General features: G+C 38.1%; 1 protein-coding gene across 3 annotated transcripts in view; it reads right to left on the bottom strand.

Annotated features, from left to right (window-relative positions):
• Nucleotides 1–6,825: 6,825 nt before the first annotated feature.
• The window catches only part of E2F3 (E2F transcription factor 3), a 52,083-nt gene continuing 41,444 nt past the window's right edge, over nt 6,826–17,464 (bottom strand). For 2 of the 3 annotated variants that reach the window (XM_034762406.1, XM_034762408.1), the window contains exons 3-7: nt 15,511–15,730; nt 14,733–14,891; nt 11,746–11,860; nt 9,962–10,100; nt 6,826–9,132 (exon numbers count right to left, since the gene is read on the bottom strand). In XM_034762406.1, the coding sequence (XP_034618297.1) occupies nt 8,867–9,132; nt 9,962–10,100; nt 11,746–11,860; nt 14,733–14,891; nt 15,511–15,730 (899 nt within the window). In that variant the 3' untranslated portion in view covers nt 6,826–8,866. The remainder of the gene's footprint in view (nt 9,133–9,961; nt 10,101–11,745; nt 11,861–14,732; nt 14,892–15,510; nt 15,731–17,464) is intronic. The other variant, XM_034762407.1, reaches the window with a different exon arrangement.

The following is a 17,464-nucleotide window of genomic DNA, read 5'->3' as shown; positions in this document are numbered from 1 at the left end:
CATGGTTCTGAAGTGTTTGAAGTGTAATAGATGGTTTCAGGGTTCCTTCCCCACTCTGAACTCTAGGGTACAGGTGTGGGGACCCGCATGAAAGCCCCCTAATCTTATTTCTACCAGCTTAGGTTAAAACCTGGTACGCTGCCACCACCAAGTGATTTAACAAGAAACAGGGAAAGGACCACTTGGAGTTCCTCTTCCCCCAAAATATCCCCCCAAGCCCTTACACCCCCTTTCCTGGGGAGGCTTGAGAATAATATCCTAACCAATTGGGTCTTTGGAAAAATCAGTCAGGTTCTTAAAAGAAGGATTTTATTAAAAAGAAAATGTAAAAATCATCTCTGTAAAATCAGGATGGAAAATAACTTTACAGAGTAATCAGATCCAAAGAGCCCAGAGGAACCCCCTCTAGCCTTAGTTTCAAAGTTACAACAAAACAGGGATAAACCATCCTCTAGCAAAGGTAAAATTCGTAAGTTGAGAAAACAAAGATAAACTAATATGCCTTGCCTGGCTGTTACTTACAAGTTTGAAATATGAGAGACTTGTTCAGAAAGATTTGGAGAACATGGATTGATGTCTGGTCCCTCTTAGTCCCAAGAGCGACCACCACCAAAACAAAGAGCACAAACAAAAGTCCCGTCCCTCCCCTCTCCCCCCCAAGATTTGAAAGTATCTTGTGTCCCCTTATTGGTCCTTTGGGTCCAGTGTCAGCCAGGTTACCTGAGCTTCTTAACCCTTTACAGGTTTTTGGTGCCTCTGGCCAGGAAGGATTTTATAGTATTGTATACAGGAGGGTTGTTACCCTTCCCTTTATAGTTATGACAGATGGCAATGCTTAAAGTAAGAGGAGCATGTTTCGTCAAAAGCTCCTGTTTTTTTTGGTTTTTTTATAAGAAATCACTAGATTTTTGAAAAATGCCCCCATTACACACAGTACAATTGAGATGTTAACCTGAGATGATTCAGGATCAGGTGGAGAGTTTTACCCTAACCTGAAGACAAAGAGGATGTTTGAACCAAACTGGCAAGACCCATTTTGGCTATAACAATGTCTTGCTGCATCTCAACTGACATGCAGGCAGCTCTCCTGAAACAATGGAATCAGGGGGAACAGAGAGAAATTCCCAATTCCAGTGTATGGAAAAAGGAGTTTGTCAATAATGTGAGTCTTGTTTGATCTGGACTGGAGAGAATGGGCATTATCATGGGTAATAAAGAGGCCTAGTCTGGACATGTCATCTTATAAGTGGAAATTAGCCTGTCCTGTGGCATAGCAATAGAACTAACACACCAACAATTATGAGAATTTGGTGCTATTTATCTCAATTGAGAATCCCAGATTTACAAGTTAAGTGCTTTCCCATTGGGCATTATTGCTACCTGAGTACTCAGGTTCAAGTATGTAACTCCTGAGGGATCTGCTCTTGAAGCAAATTGCCTGCTATGCCCAAATGAAGGATGAAAGTCCAAGGTCTTCCTGGCATGTCAATAGAATAGGTTCTAGGACTAAAGCATCGGAGAGGTGGAAGAGTGGTGGGGGAGAATATCGCCAAAGGGCCCACTCTGATCAGAACCAAGGCCTTTGTTGCTAAGACAGTGTTGTACCGGGAGCAGCTGCCAAAACTTAATTATTGTTGTTCCCTGGTAGCTCAGGGGATGTCAATGTGCAATTGACTTCACTTAGAATGAACAAGACTGCTGGTCTAGTGATCGAGTATTAGCAGCTGATGGCAGGGTGGATAAAAATCAATGATTTAAAAAATAAAAAAAAAAATGGATTTTTTTTAAATTGGATTTTATTGATCAAATGCTTTTTGAGGAAAAAACCTATCTAATGATAGTTTTAATTAAGATACATTATAGCTCAAAGATATCTCCTCATGGAATAGGGATTATAAATTCTAATTCTATAGCATGACAGAGTATATTCATGTAATGCAGGGGTCGGCAACCTTTCAGAAGTGGTGTGCCGAGTCTTCATTTATTCACCCTAATTTAAGGTTTTGCGTGCCAGTAATACATTTTAACATTTTTAGAAGGTCTCTTCCTATAAGTCTCTATAAGATATAACTAAACTATTGTTATATATAAAGTAAATAAGGTTTGTAAGATGTTTAAGAAGCTTTATTTAAAATTAAATTAAAATGCAGAGCCCCCCCGGACCGGTGGTCAGGACACAGGCAGTGAGAGTGCCACTGAAAATCAGCTTGCATGCCACCTTTGGCACGCGTGCCATAGGTTGCCTATCCCTGATGCAATGTTTATGAAAAGTTTTGTAAATGAGTTCCAGTAGTTCATGGATTAGGGACCCAATCTTATGATGTTCCAGGGGCTTCTGTATAGGTTATTTAGGTTAATCTTTCTATCTACCTAATGGGACTCAGTGCTCAGTCTAGAAGATACCATCAGAGATGCTTAGTTTTGCATTTCTCAAACTGTGGATTTGTGTCTCCAGAGATATTTTTGCTGTTAACAAGCATGTTATTTTTAAATAAATAAATAAATAAATACATAAAAGAGGTGAGAAACAACAGACCTCAACCCTATTGTCCCTCTGCAAACATTTAAGAGTCAATCCCTTATCTCTCTCTAAAAGTGCAAAGTTTCAAAAAGTTCAATGAATAGAAAATTGTTGGGGGTGGAATAGATCTGGACAAGGAGAAGTCTGGAGATAAATGTGAGAAGGGAGGGACAGGCAGAAGAAACAAAAGTAAAACTGTTTGAGCAGCATATTCCAGAAGTCTTGAGGTCTTTCATAGTGTAACCTTCATTGATTTGAGATTTACCATACCATTCTCTCACTAGAAGGGAAAACCTATAATGGCAGCAGGCTGTTAAAGAGACCCAGTTTGTGAATAAGAACCATTCAAGAAATATGTTTGCTGGTGATGTTTCAAAGGAAGTCACACCAGTGAACTGGTGGAAGTCACTTAAGGACTTGGATTCAGAGACGTGATAATCTCACTTAACAGCAGTAGCTTCTTCTGCCAGTGTAGAAAGAATATTTTCTTCCTTTGGACTAATTCATTCCAAATTGAGAAATCGCTTGGGACCTGAAAAAGCAGGGAAGCTTGTTTTTCTTTTCCAGATTATGAACAAACAGGAAAATGAAGGTGAAGACAACTGAGTTAGCTGCAGAAGCCAATATTGTAAGTTTCTCATGTTGACCTGGCTGACATGGACGATTTAATTTTGTAGTTTGTTTGTTTTAATATTTCATTTAACTATTTTAATTAAAAACAATTTTAAAGAAAATAAACCTGATTTTAAAAAACTTGAATGTTTTAACTAAATTCAAAAATTCATGATTGTTTTGTTAAAATAGCATATGTTTGCTATTGAAGAAAAAAATCCAGAATACATAACATTGTTGTTTTAGTTAAATAAAACATTTAAAATGTCTGTTTGGTGATACTCTCCTCCTAGTACAGCATGGCAAGAAAAATCCTCCAAATATTAATGATTAACCTGTTGAATTGGAGATAGTTCGTCTCCCAATGACTTCCTAAATATCTGCTTCAATTATCTTTGGTAATGAAATAACCAAACAGTCATTCATTTTCTGATATAGCTGCAAGACTAAACTGAAAAGTCTTCAAAATAAATCACTTAAAAATATATATAGTGCAGAGATAGGCAACCTATGGCACACGTGCCGATTTTCAGTGGCACTCACACTGCCTGGGTCCTGGCCACTGGTCCGGGGGGCTCTGCATTTTAATTTATTCTTTAACATTTTAAAAACCTTATTTACTTTGCATACAACTATAGTTTAGTTATATATTATAGACTTATAGAAAGAGACCTTCTAAAAATGTTAAAATGTATTACTGGCACACGAAACCTTAAATTAGAGTGAATAAATGAAGACTCGGCACACCACTTCTGAAAGGTTGCCGACCCCTGGTATAGTGTGTACCTTCTAAAAATGAAACCTACATCTATCTCTGAGTTGTAAAGAATATGTATTAAGGTTATAACAACCAACAAGAATGCACTTTTATGTAGAAATCCATTATTTAAATCTCGAATCTTCCTGACTAGAGATTTAAATCATGATTTAAATCAAATCCACCCTGGCTGATAGTGGAGCAGACCCTAGAAAAGCTTTATGACTAGACTTCAGAAACAAAGCATTAATGCCAATGTTTGGACCCTATTATACTCCTGGACATTTTAAAAATTCAGGCATTAGTCTCAGATTAAAAGTCTTAGCCATCTTCAGAGCCAATAAGTGGGGTAGCACTGAATGAATAGGTTCCAAAGCTATCCCAGTGGAGTTTTGAGAATGAGTTTCCAGTGCCAAGGATGTTTTAGCACACAAGGACACCTTAGTTAAAGAGCCCAGCTGAAAGATTTGGCTTCAGAGCCTACTAAGGTTGTCCCAGGTCCTAGTAAATCTTTTGGAAAGAATTGGTTTGGCAGATAATATCTAGAGTGACTCCCACAAGAGGAATGCCTAGACCTTCATCTGACTCTGGGAGTAAACCACCAGTAGCTATCGCGTCTCACTGGAATTTAAATGAGATCATGAATTCAGGCCATTTTAGAGATGGTTTCAAATCCATCTACAAAGTTGGATCTGAATTTTGGATTTTAGTTCAGGTTCATCTCTACTACAATAGCCATCTTGTCATAATGGCCTTTTCTGGTCTTGAAATTTTGTTAGTATACTTGGGGTGCTGAAAACAGATGGAAAAAGGCAAGAGGAGTGCTTTTGCAGTGCCTCATAAATTTCTTAAATCTTGCTGCACAAGACACACTGAAGTGCAAACCTTTCTTCAGAAGTAATAAAGGGCGTGTGTGTGTTTCACCAAGAAACCTGGCTTCCAGAACATGAACAACGCTAGTCACATTTAAGATTCTGCTTAACATTTTCAGATCAACAACCCTGTTTGAAGCAGGATTTGTCCAGGTGCTCTTCTGTGACAGGACTGGCACTTAGGGACATAAGGCAGTACCTCAATATGAGGTCTGTTTTCCCCCTTTTGTCTCCCTCATCTAGAGCTCCAGCATGGAGTACATAGAAGGGAACAGAGATCTAGGAATCCAGGGAGCAGAGAAAAAGGTGATTACCAGCCTCAAGCAGGAAAGAGTATGGATGTAACTGTTAGCTGGATTACTGGCTTCTCCAAAGCGCCCTGAGAACTGTGAGGGAGCCTTTTATTTTGAGTGCTGATGTTCAGAAACCAGTTCCTCCTGCTTGCTGTCACTTGTGGTGCTTCTGAAGACTAAGAGCTGGTAGTCCTGGCCTCTCTCCGGGATAGTGCATCTCTGGACCATAAAAGAGATTATGAGAATCGGGGGGAAAACGTGCAAACTGCCACGACCAGTAGATGTAGTATTCATAAAGTTCTGCAGGCAGGGAAAGATGCTGGTACCCTAAATCCAGACACTGAAAGAATGAAAGGATTCTTCCTCCATTTCCCTGCCACCGTGGAGAAACCAGCAGGTCATTATCAGGAGTATCCAACCCTGTTCATGGTTGTCAGCAATCCCTTTTGGTCAAGTAGGCAGTCTCCCCCCTGACAAGCTGCTCAGTTTTCCATCTTTGCCCCCATGCTGGAGTCTCAGAAGGGGAAGGCAGAAGGAACAAAGACCTGTTTTACACAGGTAGAGACTTAGCACAGGATTCTACCCATCAGCTGCCTGGGTGCAGGTCTAGCATCTAGACAGATCCTGCCTTGGGGAGGTAAGGCAAAGACCCCGATTCTCCTCTAAGTTGCGCTGTTTTTATGACAGTGTTACACCAACATATGTCTACACTGCAGTAAGCCTGGGGTTTGAACTCAGGCTCAAACCTAACCAACCTTCTGTCTACACACAAATCTTGCTAACCCAGGGTCCTAGAACCCTGTGGGAATGGAGGTTCTGAATCTGAGTCGAGCCAGGACCCAGGCTTCAAGCCTTATTCCTGTGCAGTATAGAAGAAGCCCAACTGGACTTTGCTCTGGGAGTCCACCAAAAGTATTTCACAATCCCATAGGCCAACTTCCCTTCTGTCCTCTGGAGAGTCAAGTTGGTGAACCGTCAAGTTGTCCCCCACTGCACTATGAACAAAGGTCTAGGGCTAGAGTGGCCACACTTTGGAAGGGCGCTAGGAAGTCTGGGATATTGGTGGTTGGACTGAAGCCTGCATCATGCACTGTGGATCCTAGAGCCCCAGATTGGGACCCAGGGTTCAACACTTCATAACCAGGGATACAAATGGATGTAGATGCTCAAGCCCTAGGTTAACAAACCCTGGGTCTGCTAACTCGAGTTCTACCAAACCTGGGTTTGTATTTGTAGTGTAGACATACCTCAAGTGTCTTCAATGTAATTAATCTTGATTCAAACGGAGAGTCTTTCCATCAGTTCCTTAGGTTACCAAACTATACTCATGCCACTCCTAAAAAACATTTCTTCTGTCAAGCCCATAAGTAGGAATTCATAATGCTTAAAGTTAAATAAAATAAAACTGTCATCCCACCACTCGATTTCCTAGTGTGTCACATCTTGTGTGCATGCCTTTTCTTTAGATTGTAAAGGTCTGTCTTTGTTTTTCTGGCTTGTACAGCACTGAGTATATTGTCAGCACTAAACAGACAAGTAATCTATTGGAATACTGCTGGTGTTAAATGGTATAACCTGACTGATTAAAAAGCAATTCTACATAAACAGAAGAAGTTTCTCTCACTAAATAAAAAAAAAGAGAAAAAAAGCAACAGTAACATCTGTACCTGATGAAGGACCTCTTTAAGACAAATGATATTGATTTAAAAATTACCAAGAGTAACAAGAATTTAAACAATATTCAAAAATAAACACCTGCATACAAATCTAAACTCTTTAAAAAATCATTTTTTATTGATTCATTACCATACAAAATTTATTCAAATTACATCAATTTAAAGTGGTAAGATCACAGCTAGAGAACAGGTCACCCTTTAATAAATCTATTTACAAAACTCATAAAAGCTTTTTTTTTTTTTTAAACATTATTTTACAGGGTTTCTTTTTTTCCTCAACTAGCATACAATGCAAAGCTAATTTAGATTAGTATTTTGCCCACACACATTGGGACAAGTGTTTAATTTATACAAAACAGTATAACAAAAAGGACAATAATATAATCTATTAGTCTCAATTTTATCCTTCCCACAAAGTGCCCCCTTGTCTCTCAGAAAATGTCATGCTTACTCAACTTTTATTTTCCTCTTCCACAAGACTAAAATTTAAATACTGCAATTTTATTTACAGATCCACATCATTTAACAAAAAACCTCTTAAAAAATTACAAACAAGCTAGAAAATATTCTGGCAGTGTTTACAAATTAATTCCTATTGTACAAATCTGCTAGGTAACTAAAGTGTGAGTACAGAACATATATCAACTTAAATATAACCACTTAATGAACTATGCACACATTTGTACATATAAACACACACTTAACACTGTTTAACAGTTCTTAATGTGTTGCACTTTATACATTGTTATATTCTAAAGCTCAGTCATATAGTTCTTATTCTAGTACTTTTACTTTTAGTCATTTCATATGTGAGCTTTTATAGCAGCAACTCAATGGTACCAGAAAACCTGCTTACATCATATGCAAACTACAATACAAAATAGTACTAATTTACTATGTGTGTCAGATAATCACAACAGTAATACAAACAAAAAAAAGATTATATGGGGCATCATCTACACCAACATTTAGCCCATAAAGTGGCAACATTTTAAACAAAAACAGACGGTATATTTAAGACTTATTAGAATTCCTCTCACTTTCAAAAAATAAATATTGGTGCTTTACTATACTACCAGAGAGTTTCAAAAAATAAACATAATTCAGTTAATGTGGTACTTACAGTTATGTAGTTCTTGCTTTGGGGAAAAAAGCTCTGTGTTGCTGGCGAGGAGAATTATAAAAGCTGGAAGCAGAGGCAGCTTACCCGCTGATATAAATATGGTATACTGAACAAACAAAGCTTAGTATAAATTATTTTCCATAGAGAGAAAAACACAGTGCATATCTAGTAGGCACTTAACACAAAGCCCCACTTAGTACCACAAAAATTTATGTACCAGGTCTAGTGTGCACACTGGGGGCAGTAAAATTGAACTGTGCATCTTTGTTCCATTTTAAAAAGAGAAACACTTTCACACACACATGTAAGCATTTTAAAAATCTGTGGTTACTATGAGAAGTGGCAGAACTTTATCCTTCACCCATATTTGTAATATACACTAAATTTAAAGTTTATTTTTTATTAAAAACGTATAAGGACATTCGTATCTGACCTCATACTGAGACACATACATTGCTCAAACTGAGCATTATGAGAGCAATTTAAACATTCCCAGGAAGAGTTGAAGAAACCCATTTCACACTCTTGCATTACTTCCTATTTACATTTACTGCAGGTACAATCCATGTTGTGAGACTCAGAAGACATGCGTTTTCCGTAGAAGGCACAGCTTGAAATTCAATTTTAAAAATTGCTATTTGTTACTAAACCAGTTCATTGAGCCCTTCTCCACAAGCCCACTGTACACAGTAAGCAGAGATTTGGGAGGTGGGGTGGGGGAGTGAGAGAGGAACCGTTTATGATCACCTGCCTGCATGATGTGCCACTTGCTGCTGCACAAGGCCCTGGAGTCTAGGGTCAAACAAGGCTTTGTTGCAAGAGCCTACAGTTATGTTCATATTATTCTAGGAAGTATTTAATTAAAATGTCAGCATTGTTCAGGAGTCTGGTTGACTCTGTAATGCTACACTTGGGAGTAGGAAGGAGGGAAGGGACAACACAGAATCACAGCAGGAGTTCTGGTTCCATTTAAAAAAAATGGTTTATATGGAAAATAATTAACAAAATATAATCAGCTGTATATAAATTCATCCACCAATGAGGGAAGCTTTTCTAAATCATAAGCATCAAAAAGATCACTGATGCCCTCTTCTTCCCCAAGGCTCAGCAGGTAATCTTCCTGAAGCAGAGGAGGCAGCAAGTTCACAAACGGCCCTTCAAAATTGGAGGGAATTTGGTCCTCTGTTTGTTGCAAAAGGTTGGTTGGAGAAGCCAATGGAGAGAGGTTTGCCATGTTTACCGAGCAGTCCCCTTGTCCTGAGTTACTAGAAGCCAGATCTGTAAGATGTGAAAATAAAAGATAATTTATCCTATTTGAAATATTATTCATGGATGAGATAAAGTTACTAAATGATGCAAAGAGCATTTTTCACCATGTCATTTAAACACAAAGCAAATAAAAGGTGGCCCTCTTTTTCTGTTATGTCCACCTGATTATACAAAATAAACAGCATGTCAGAAAAAAATATCACTAAGTCCAGTAACAACCCGATCACAGCAGTTTAAGATTCACTAAACAATTTACCAAAATCATGCTGCAGAAAGTGATATCCGTCAGCAATTATTTATAATTAAATTAAATTAAAAACACTAATTCTTCAATAGGACCCAATAAGTAAGATTATTAATGTATGAAAGTCTTAGCAGGCCCCACAGAATAACTCAGACTATTTCAAAGTTAAGTACCTTTAAGGCTCTCTAAATAAATATAAAATGTCATCAATGTCTGACATTGGTTATCTGCAGATGACAATAAGTGAATTTAAAATTCTGCCTCCAATTATGAGAAACATTATGTTTGTTTGCTGCCTTTTGTTGTATGTCAGCAAGTGATATATATTTATGATATATATATTATATATATTATATAGTTATATATATTTATGATACACTTCGGACATATAGTTTCATACCACATGTAAATAACAAACCCGATGATAAGCAAATGACAAACAGGGGAAATACATTTTCTAATATGCAGTCTAGAAACCTTACATCTTTCTGGCTTAGACAAAAATCCCAACCAAAAAGACCAGGCACCTGTACAGATTACTTCTTTTAGTAAACTTTCAAGACCTTGTGCATCATAACAGAAAGAGAATTTTACCTTTGGAAATTGTTTTTGAGATATTTCCGTTGTGGTCCTGATTGTATGTTTTAATAGGACTGAGGCTGTCATTCTCTTCTGGACATAGATAAACCTCAATAGGTCCTTCGGTACTAGATAAATGGATCAGCGCATTCTGCTAACAGAAAAGTTTTTAAATTTCAGCAAAGTTCTATGGTAACAAGCACTATAATAGTGACCTTTTTTTCACCACTGAAGGTCATATGATATGGTATGTTTTGGTTGCCATTGTTTGAGTTCTGGTATAATGATCAGAGGCATTACAAATTCCACATCGATCCCCGTGTTTACATTTCACCTTATTTTTGTAACATGTGAAAGGTTTTGCTGGCAAAGCTCTTAGTTAGGAAGACAGCATTTAAGGCTACCCACCTCTTTGTAACAAAATTAGGGCATGTCTACACTTCAAATTTAAATCATCTCAAGTTAGATCAACCTACAGCCAATGCAGTCATTAAATTGGCTCTTTAGGTCCACACTACATTCCTTCTGTAGGTGGTGCACGTCTTCACCAGGAATGCTTGCACCAACTTAAGTGGGGAATTGTGGAGCACTGACAGCCTGAGCCATCAACCCTCAGGCAGCGCTCCGGCCATCAGCCCCTGGGCAGCAACAGGCAATGTAAACAACTCAGTGTCTACACAGACACTGCATCATCCTAACTATATCAACTTAAATGCTACACCTCTTGCAGAGGTGGAGTTATTATGTTGGTGTAGTGGGTAACTTATATTGGCAGGAAGGACAGTTTAGTGTAGACACATACAGAGTTCAGTTGATGTAAGCCGCCCTATATCGACCTAACTCTATAATGTAGTCCAGGTCTTAGAAGTTCACCGATTTCTGTGTTATGTTATTGTGAGGTACATATAAAGGGGATTGGACTCTTAATACTTTGTCACAATAGTTATAACCTGTTGCATAAATCTCATCCTATCATAAAGCAAGTCACAGAATAGCATATTATGGTTTGATTTATTTAAAAGGTTTCTGACTTAAGGGCATGGCAGAGATGCCTTTTCATATGTTAAAAAAAAGTTTTTCAGCTTGTATTTCATCTGCATATTGATCTATTCCCTTGCTCCTCTTAACAAAGCAAATGCCACTGTCTTATACCAGACTCATTCTGTAGGAACCTTCTTCTGAGATTAAAATTCCCACCTCATCTTTAGAAGTTAGTATTTTTCTCTTTCATTACATCAGTGTAGGATATTCTTTTTTGTGAAAATGTACCTAGTCAGTCACCCTTCCTATTATGATGAAAAACACAAATATTAACTCCACAATCAAAAAAGAATCACTTCCCTCAAGCAAGTGGAGCTTGTCAAAGCTGCAGTTCATTATTAGCAATCTAAAGGGCATTAGCACATTCAGAATCATGCACTTCGACATTCTTCTTTTAAAGTTACCTACTACACTATTTGACAAAAGTTCCTCGTGCTAATCATGTTTTGCATTCAAAAGTAGCATGAATTAGTTGAAGAGGGAGCTGGACTTGAGAGTATGAGAATCAAAGGATACAACTGCAAGAGTGCAGGAGAGGAGAAGAAATATAAAAGATTAGTATCTGAGTTATGTAAATAGCAGTTTCTGATTATATAGTTCTCGTTGATTTTGACAATGTCCCCAAAGTGCTCAAGACATATCAACATCATCCAACTTAAGACAACCATTTCAGATGCCACAGGCAAGCACAGACACACATCCTCCATTTGTAGTTAAAAAATTATATTATGCAACAAGAGATGCTACGGTGCTCTTACCTCCACTGGGTCAGGCACTTCAAGTCTGGTTTCTGGAGGTGCTTTCACAACTATAACGGTTTGGTCTTTAAGGCCATTAATTTTTCGAATATCTTGATATGTAACATAAGCTAATGTAATCAGTGTTAAGGAGTCCTTCCAATCAAAGATGCAGCATATTCACATTAAAAGAAAAAAAATATTTCTGCAAAAAATAATTAATTCTACAAGCTTTGTTCCCAGTTAATCTTCATATTGGTCCTCCTCACCCCTATTTTAATTTCAGTACAGTATTCTCCCCGACACTGGAAACCATTCTTTGTAGCCACTAACCTTCAGGCAAATAAGGACCAGTTGAGATTCTAAGCAAAGCATGTCAGTACTGTGTCTTGATCAAACAGCTGGGCCACTATTCAGTGACAAAAGATATTTTCACTTGCATCTGGGTGCTGCTGTTTCCAGCTGTGTGTGTGTGTGTGTGCGCACAGAAAATGTCAACATACTTGCAAACTAATTACATAGAATTGGGAACGTCAAAAGAAATTTAAGATAATTTGCAAACACAGACACATTCTCTCCCCTTCCACTCCGCTTCTCCCCCACCCCCAATAATTTTAAATGTAACATTCAATCATCCATACTGTAATTTCAGTAAATTTTTAAATTTAATTTTGTTGGTAATTATTTCTCAAGGAGTGGCATCTATCATTTCCTTTTATTACTGTGACAATATATTCTGTGTTTTTATATCCTGGGTTTTCCAGGCAATCATCCAGGATGGAAGTTGTAATAAAAGTGATGCACATCATTTTGAGTGTTCCCAGGTTCCCATAAAAATGCTTAGAGCAATCTCACCTAATGCCCCTTTGGAAAGGAGGAAAGTAAAAAAGAAATAACTTAACAACTGATTTTACTTTTTTTTAAATTTAGTGCACATAAGAAGTGTTATATTTAAGCACTGGGAAATGATGTTCGCTGTTTATATATAGAACATTACAGTGGTCAACATTAATACATTTTGCTAAGTCACTGTGGTATCTCAGTATTACTCATTGCTCAGTATAGGAAATAACTACTGTCAGCATACAAGTGTTTCAGGGTCTTCATTTTTGCCTGTATAGCACCTACCACACTCTTTGTACTGCAGAAGTGAAGACTTATGATGACAGTTACTACTGTGTGTTAATTTTTGGTAGATCTGAACTTTAAATTATGACCACAGCAGAACAGTACTAATTGCCCCAACTCCATACCACCAAAGTGTCTCAAAACTAACTTGGACTGAACACCTGTAGAAGTGAGATGGTAGCTCAGCCATCATGCTCATTCAAATCCTCTCTACTGAGATTTCCAGGAAAGTCAAAGTGCATAGTGATTTTGTATCAGATGCAAATTTAAATGAAAGCACCAAATCAACTTTCTTTCACAATAGATTTGGATTGGAATTGAACTGGCGTCCTACAGGTGAAAGGCTAAATATCACATTAACCAATTGTCTAAGCCATCTAGTCCCTCTTAATGCTTTCAAGAAGACCTGAAAATTCTCTTACAGTTTGGTCAGTTGACAAGTAGGAATGCAATTCCCTTTGTTGGAGAAACAAAAACAACGAAGGCTGGTCTTATTCCAATAAACCCAATGTAATAATATCACTAAGTTACTCTCCAATTCTACTGCCATCACTACAGGAGTATATAACCCATGCAGCCTGGTCTTGAACAGTGTCCAGATACCACCTCACACAAAAAATAACTATAAAAACAAACAAGTTTGTTCTGAGAATAAGAGCAAAAAGAGAAAAGCTAATAAAACAAGCTTCTCAGCTACAGTAGCAGACAGTAACAGTAATTCTTCGTCAGTCTGCACCATGGTAGGCAACAGATTTTACTGAGACAAAGACAAGATCAACCCTGTGTTTAGTGTTTCTGTGCTTTCACATCAGTATCCACTGGAAGGAACTATGAATTTACTTTACAGCAGCACTGCTATTTTATATCATGGTACATTTCCTGGCTTATAAATTCACTAATCAAATACATTCAAATGTGGATGTTTCCACAGTGGTCACGATTAAAAAAAAATCAACATTGACACAGTAAACGTTACAGTCTTTTTTTAAGGATAGGAAATAAGTGCAGTTTTTCATATTTCACTGAAATCAGATGTTGACTTTTGAAAAATCAACTACAGTATGTAATAAAGATCTTCATCATATATCAATGGGTGACATGTCCAGTAAAAGCCACGATACCTTTTAGGATTAACCTGTTCTTCTCAGCCATATGAATATTGGAAAATATATTAATCTTCTGCAACTCACCACTGTTACTAAAATTAGTAACTTATATTTAAAATATATCTAGCTTGGGTTTTTATCACCATAGTATCTAGGAAGCATTTATTCCCATCGTATCTAGAGGTTAGGAAACAATAAGGTAAGTTGCAAACAAAGGCAGATTCAGCCTTTGCCTTCCTAGAGTTCAATTGCTTGTATTTGGTTTTTTTGTAATCTTTATATACATATTAATGTATTTGCATATATTAAGCAATAAATATATGCATATATACAAGATCTAGGTAGTAATATAAAAATACGTACACAAAAAATGTAGCTTATGTTTGCAAAAAGTGGGTTTTGATCTGGGTTCAGAATTGTAAAACAAGCGCACAATGTTTTAAAAGACACCCTTGAACTTAATGTTTTGTCTTCATTGCACTGTAATGAAACTGCTGAACTCTTGGTCTTACTACTTTATCTAAAGATGGATATTTTGGGACCTCTTCATACATCAACATTTCTTATATGCTCCAGAAATGTTAAAATTTTAATTTTATAATTGATGTAAGTGCTTTCTTAGCTACATCTGCATTAAATCACAGAAAACTGTTACCTTTTGGAATGAACTTTCAGTGGTGTGCGTCACTTATCTCTATTTTGAAGAGTCTTCCTAACTCTTACTCTAGCAGCAGGGAGGTTAACCACATTTGGAAATGATGGCATAAAGGATATCTCTGATTCTCTGAATCCTCTGTTAGCAACTTGAGGTCCAGGGTGCAACTTTGGATCAATTCATCCAGTTTCTTCTCTTCCTGACTGAGTTCAGTCACCTCCTTTGACAGGCCTTGACACTGTGCCAGCGTGCCTCCATCATCAGATAGACTGCAGCCCCTACAAATCCAAAGAAGGCAGGGTCTTTGTAATCATTATTACAACTCAAAACTACACTGTAGGAGGAGGGGAGCAAGGAAAAAAAGAGGTGCGTCTTTAAGTTACAAGCCTTGATTATGGCAGCCTTCATCCCCTAAAGCAGCTTAAAGGATGCCAATATAAACCAAGCTTCTCAGAGAAGGCACTTTGTATTGTGGCACCATTTAATACAAGATTTTCTTACGAGAGGCCTATCAGATATTTAAAAACTATCTTAAGTAACAGGTTTCAGAGTGGCAGCCATGTTATTCTGTATCTGCAAAAACAACGAGGCTTCCTTGTGGCACCTTAGAGATTAACAAATGTATTTGGGCATAAGCTTTTGTGGGCTAAAACCCATCTGATGAAGTGGGTTTTAGCCCACGAAAGCTTATGCCCAAATACATTTGTTAGTCTCAAAGGTGCCAAAAGGACTCCTCGTTGTTTTTATCTTAAGTAAATAACATTAAAAGGCTTTTCTATTTTTGGAAAGTCTGTTGGACGATTGCTGGGAGCAGGAGTGTGAGGCTGGAAGCAGAGACGGGAAACACTGCCACTTTGTAACAGTGCAATCAGCTGGAGAAGGATGGTGAATACTCACATCCACTGAATGTTGTTTTTGGATTTCTTCTTAATGAGATGGATGCCTTCCAGTACATTGGTGATATCATAAATCCTCCGTTTCTGCACCTTGAGGACCTCTGCTGCTCTGTTCAAATCCACGACCCCATCTGGGGACTGGCTCAGCAGCTGAATGAACTTCTTCGTGAGAAGACCAAGTGATGTATCATACCGAGTCTTTTCTGAAGGAGATTTTGGAGCTTAGAAGAAAAATGAATATAAAAAAGGAAGGAGGAGGAAAGAAAAGAGTTTGTTAGCTGCTGTTCAAATCAGTTTTCCCATTTCAGTTTTGAAACAGGCATTTGAAGCAACAAAATGGCTTGCAGAAACTACCTACATATTTTACTATAGAAAGCTCTTAAACTTCCGCATTAGCACAAACCCTACCATTGGATATTTATATGGTTTCATAGTGCATCTCTCTAAAGAACAAGGCACATGGACTCAATTTAAAAAAAACACATCCGTGTACTTCCCATTAGCTTAATGGATAATGCATAATGAAAGTTTAAGACTATGCAAAGTATGGCAATGTAATTTTTAACAATATTTTGGTATACTTTTGTCTTGGCAGCAACACCAACTACCTACCCTTTATCAGGCTGCTAGCCAGTTCTCTTCATGGGTTGATTGTCCCTCTTTTAAGGTAACAGATAACTTAAGGGTTTCACGGGCAATTAACTATAACTTTGGTGCTCTTCAGTAGGTGTACCAAATGACAGTTTCCCTAATTTACAGACAACTCACGTGAATCAATGAGATTTACAAGACAGACAGTTAATAATCATGCATCCAAGGCTACATATTATTTCTCCTTAACCTTATAATAACGCCTTAAAACCAGTAAAGTACAGAGTTTTCCCCCAATTTGCTCTCACTACCCTCACAATGATGTGAAAGTAGTGAGGGAAAACTAGGGAAGAGTGCTGTACTTTACTGGTTTTAAACCATGAATCAGCAACTAACTGACTCTCACTGGAAAATGAGAGGGACATATTTTCTATGTGCCCAGAAAATTAATTGACAAGTTTTGCAGTGGCACACAATCGTAACTGCAAAACAAATCTATATTTTACAGACACATAACTAAGTGTTTTTTCCATGAACAAATGGTGGCATCTATTCATTTCATAGATGCGTTTTCAGAGGCCAGTTTAAATATGTGGCCCAGAATAAAAAGGTGTTACTAACCTTCCATAACTGTTGTTCTTGGAGATGTGTTGCTCATAGCCATTCCAAAGTAGGTGTGTACTCACCCTGAACACCGCTGCCAGAAAGTTTTTCCCTCAGTAGTATCTGTCAGGTCAGCTGTTGATGCCCTCTGGGATCATGCGCTCATAACACCAGTATAAAGGGCCCTGTTGATCTGTAGCCCCCTCAGTTCCTTCTCGTCAGCTAATCTGATAGAGAGGCAGGCCAGGTGCGGCGGTGGAATGGATTTGAGCAACACATCTCCAAGAACAACAGTTACGGAAGGTCAATAACGTTTTTCTTCTTCGAGTGATTGCTCATGTCAGTGCCTAAGTAGGTGACTGCCAAGTAGTTGCACAGGTCGAGGGTTCGGAGTTCATTGACATGCTGACTGTGATACCATTCGGCTGAAACCTGAGTCGTCTCTAGCCTGCTGGGTGATAGCGTAATGAGAGGTTATTACGCTGCCGCTCTACGCATATCCCGTATAGGAACTTGAGCCACAAACGCTGCTGAAGATGCTTGAGCCCTTGTAGAATGCGCCATCAGGGTAAGAGGAGCGGGGTCCTTCGCCGGGTCATAGCATGTGGAGATATAGGAAGTGATTCACAAAGAAATTCTCTGGGCCGAGACTGGAAGGCAGACAGAATGAAAGGCAATGGCTACGAAAAGCTGAGTAGATTTCCAAAATGACTTAGTCCTTTCTATGTAGAAAGCTAGTGCACGTCTGACATCCAGTGAGT

Source organism: Trachemys scripta, chromosome 2, assembly GCF_013100865.1.
Source record: "Trachemys scripta elegans isolate TJP31775 chromosome 2, CAS_Tse_1.0, whole genome shotgun sequence".
Classification (NCBI taxonomy): domain Eukaryota; kingdom Metazoa; phylum Chordata; order Testudines; family Emydidae; genus Trachemys; species Trachemys scripta.
Note: the sequence above shows the minus strand (reverse complement) of the source record. Positions and strands in the feature narration are given on the sequence as shown.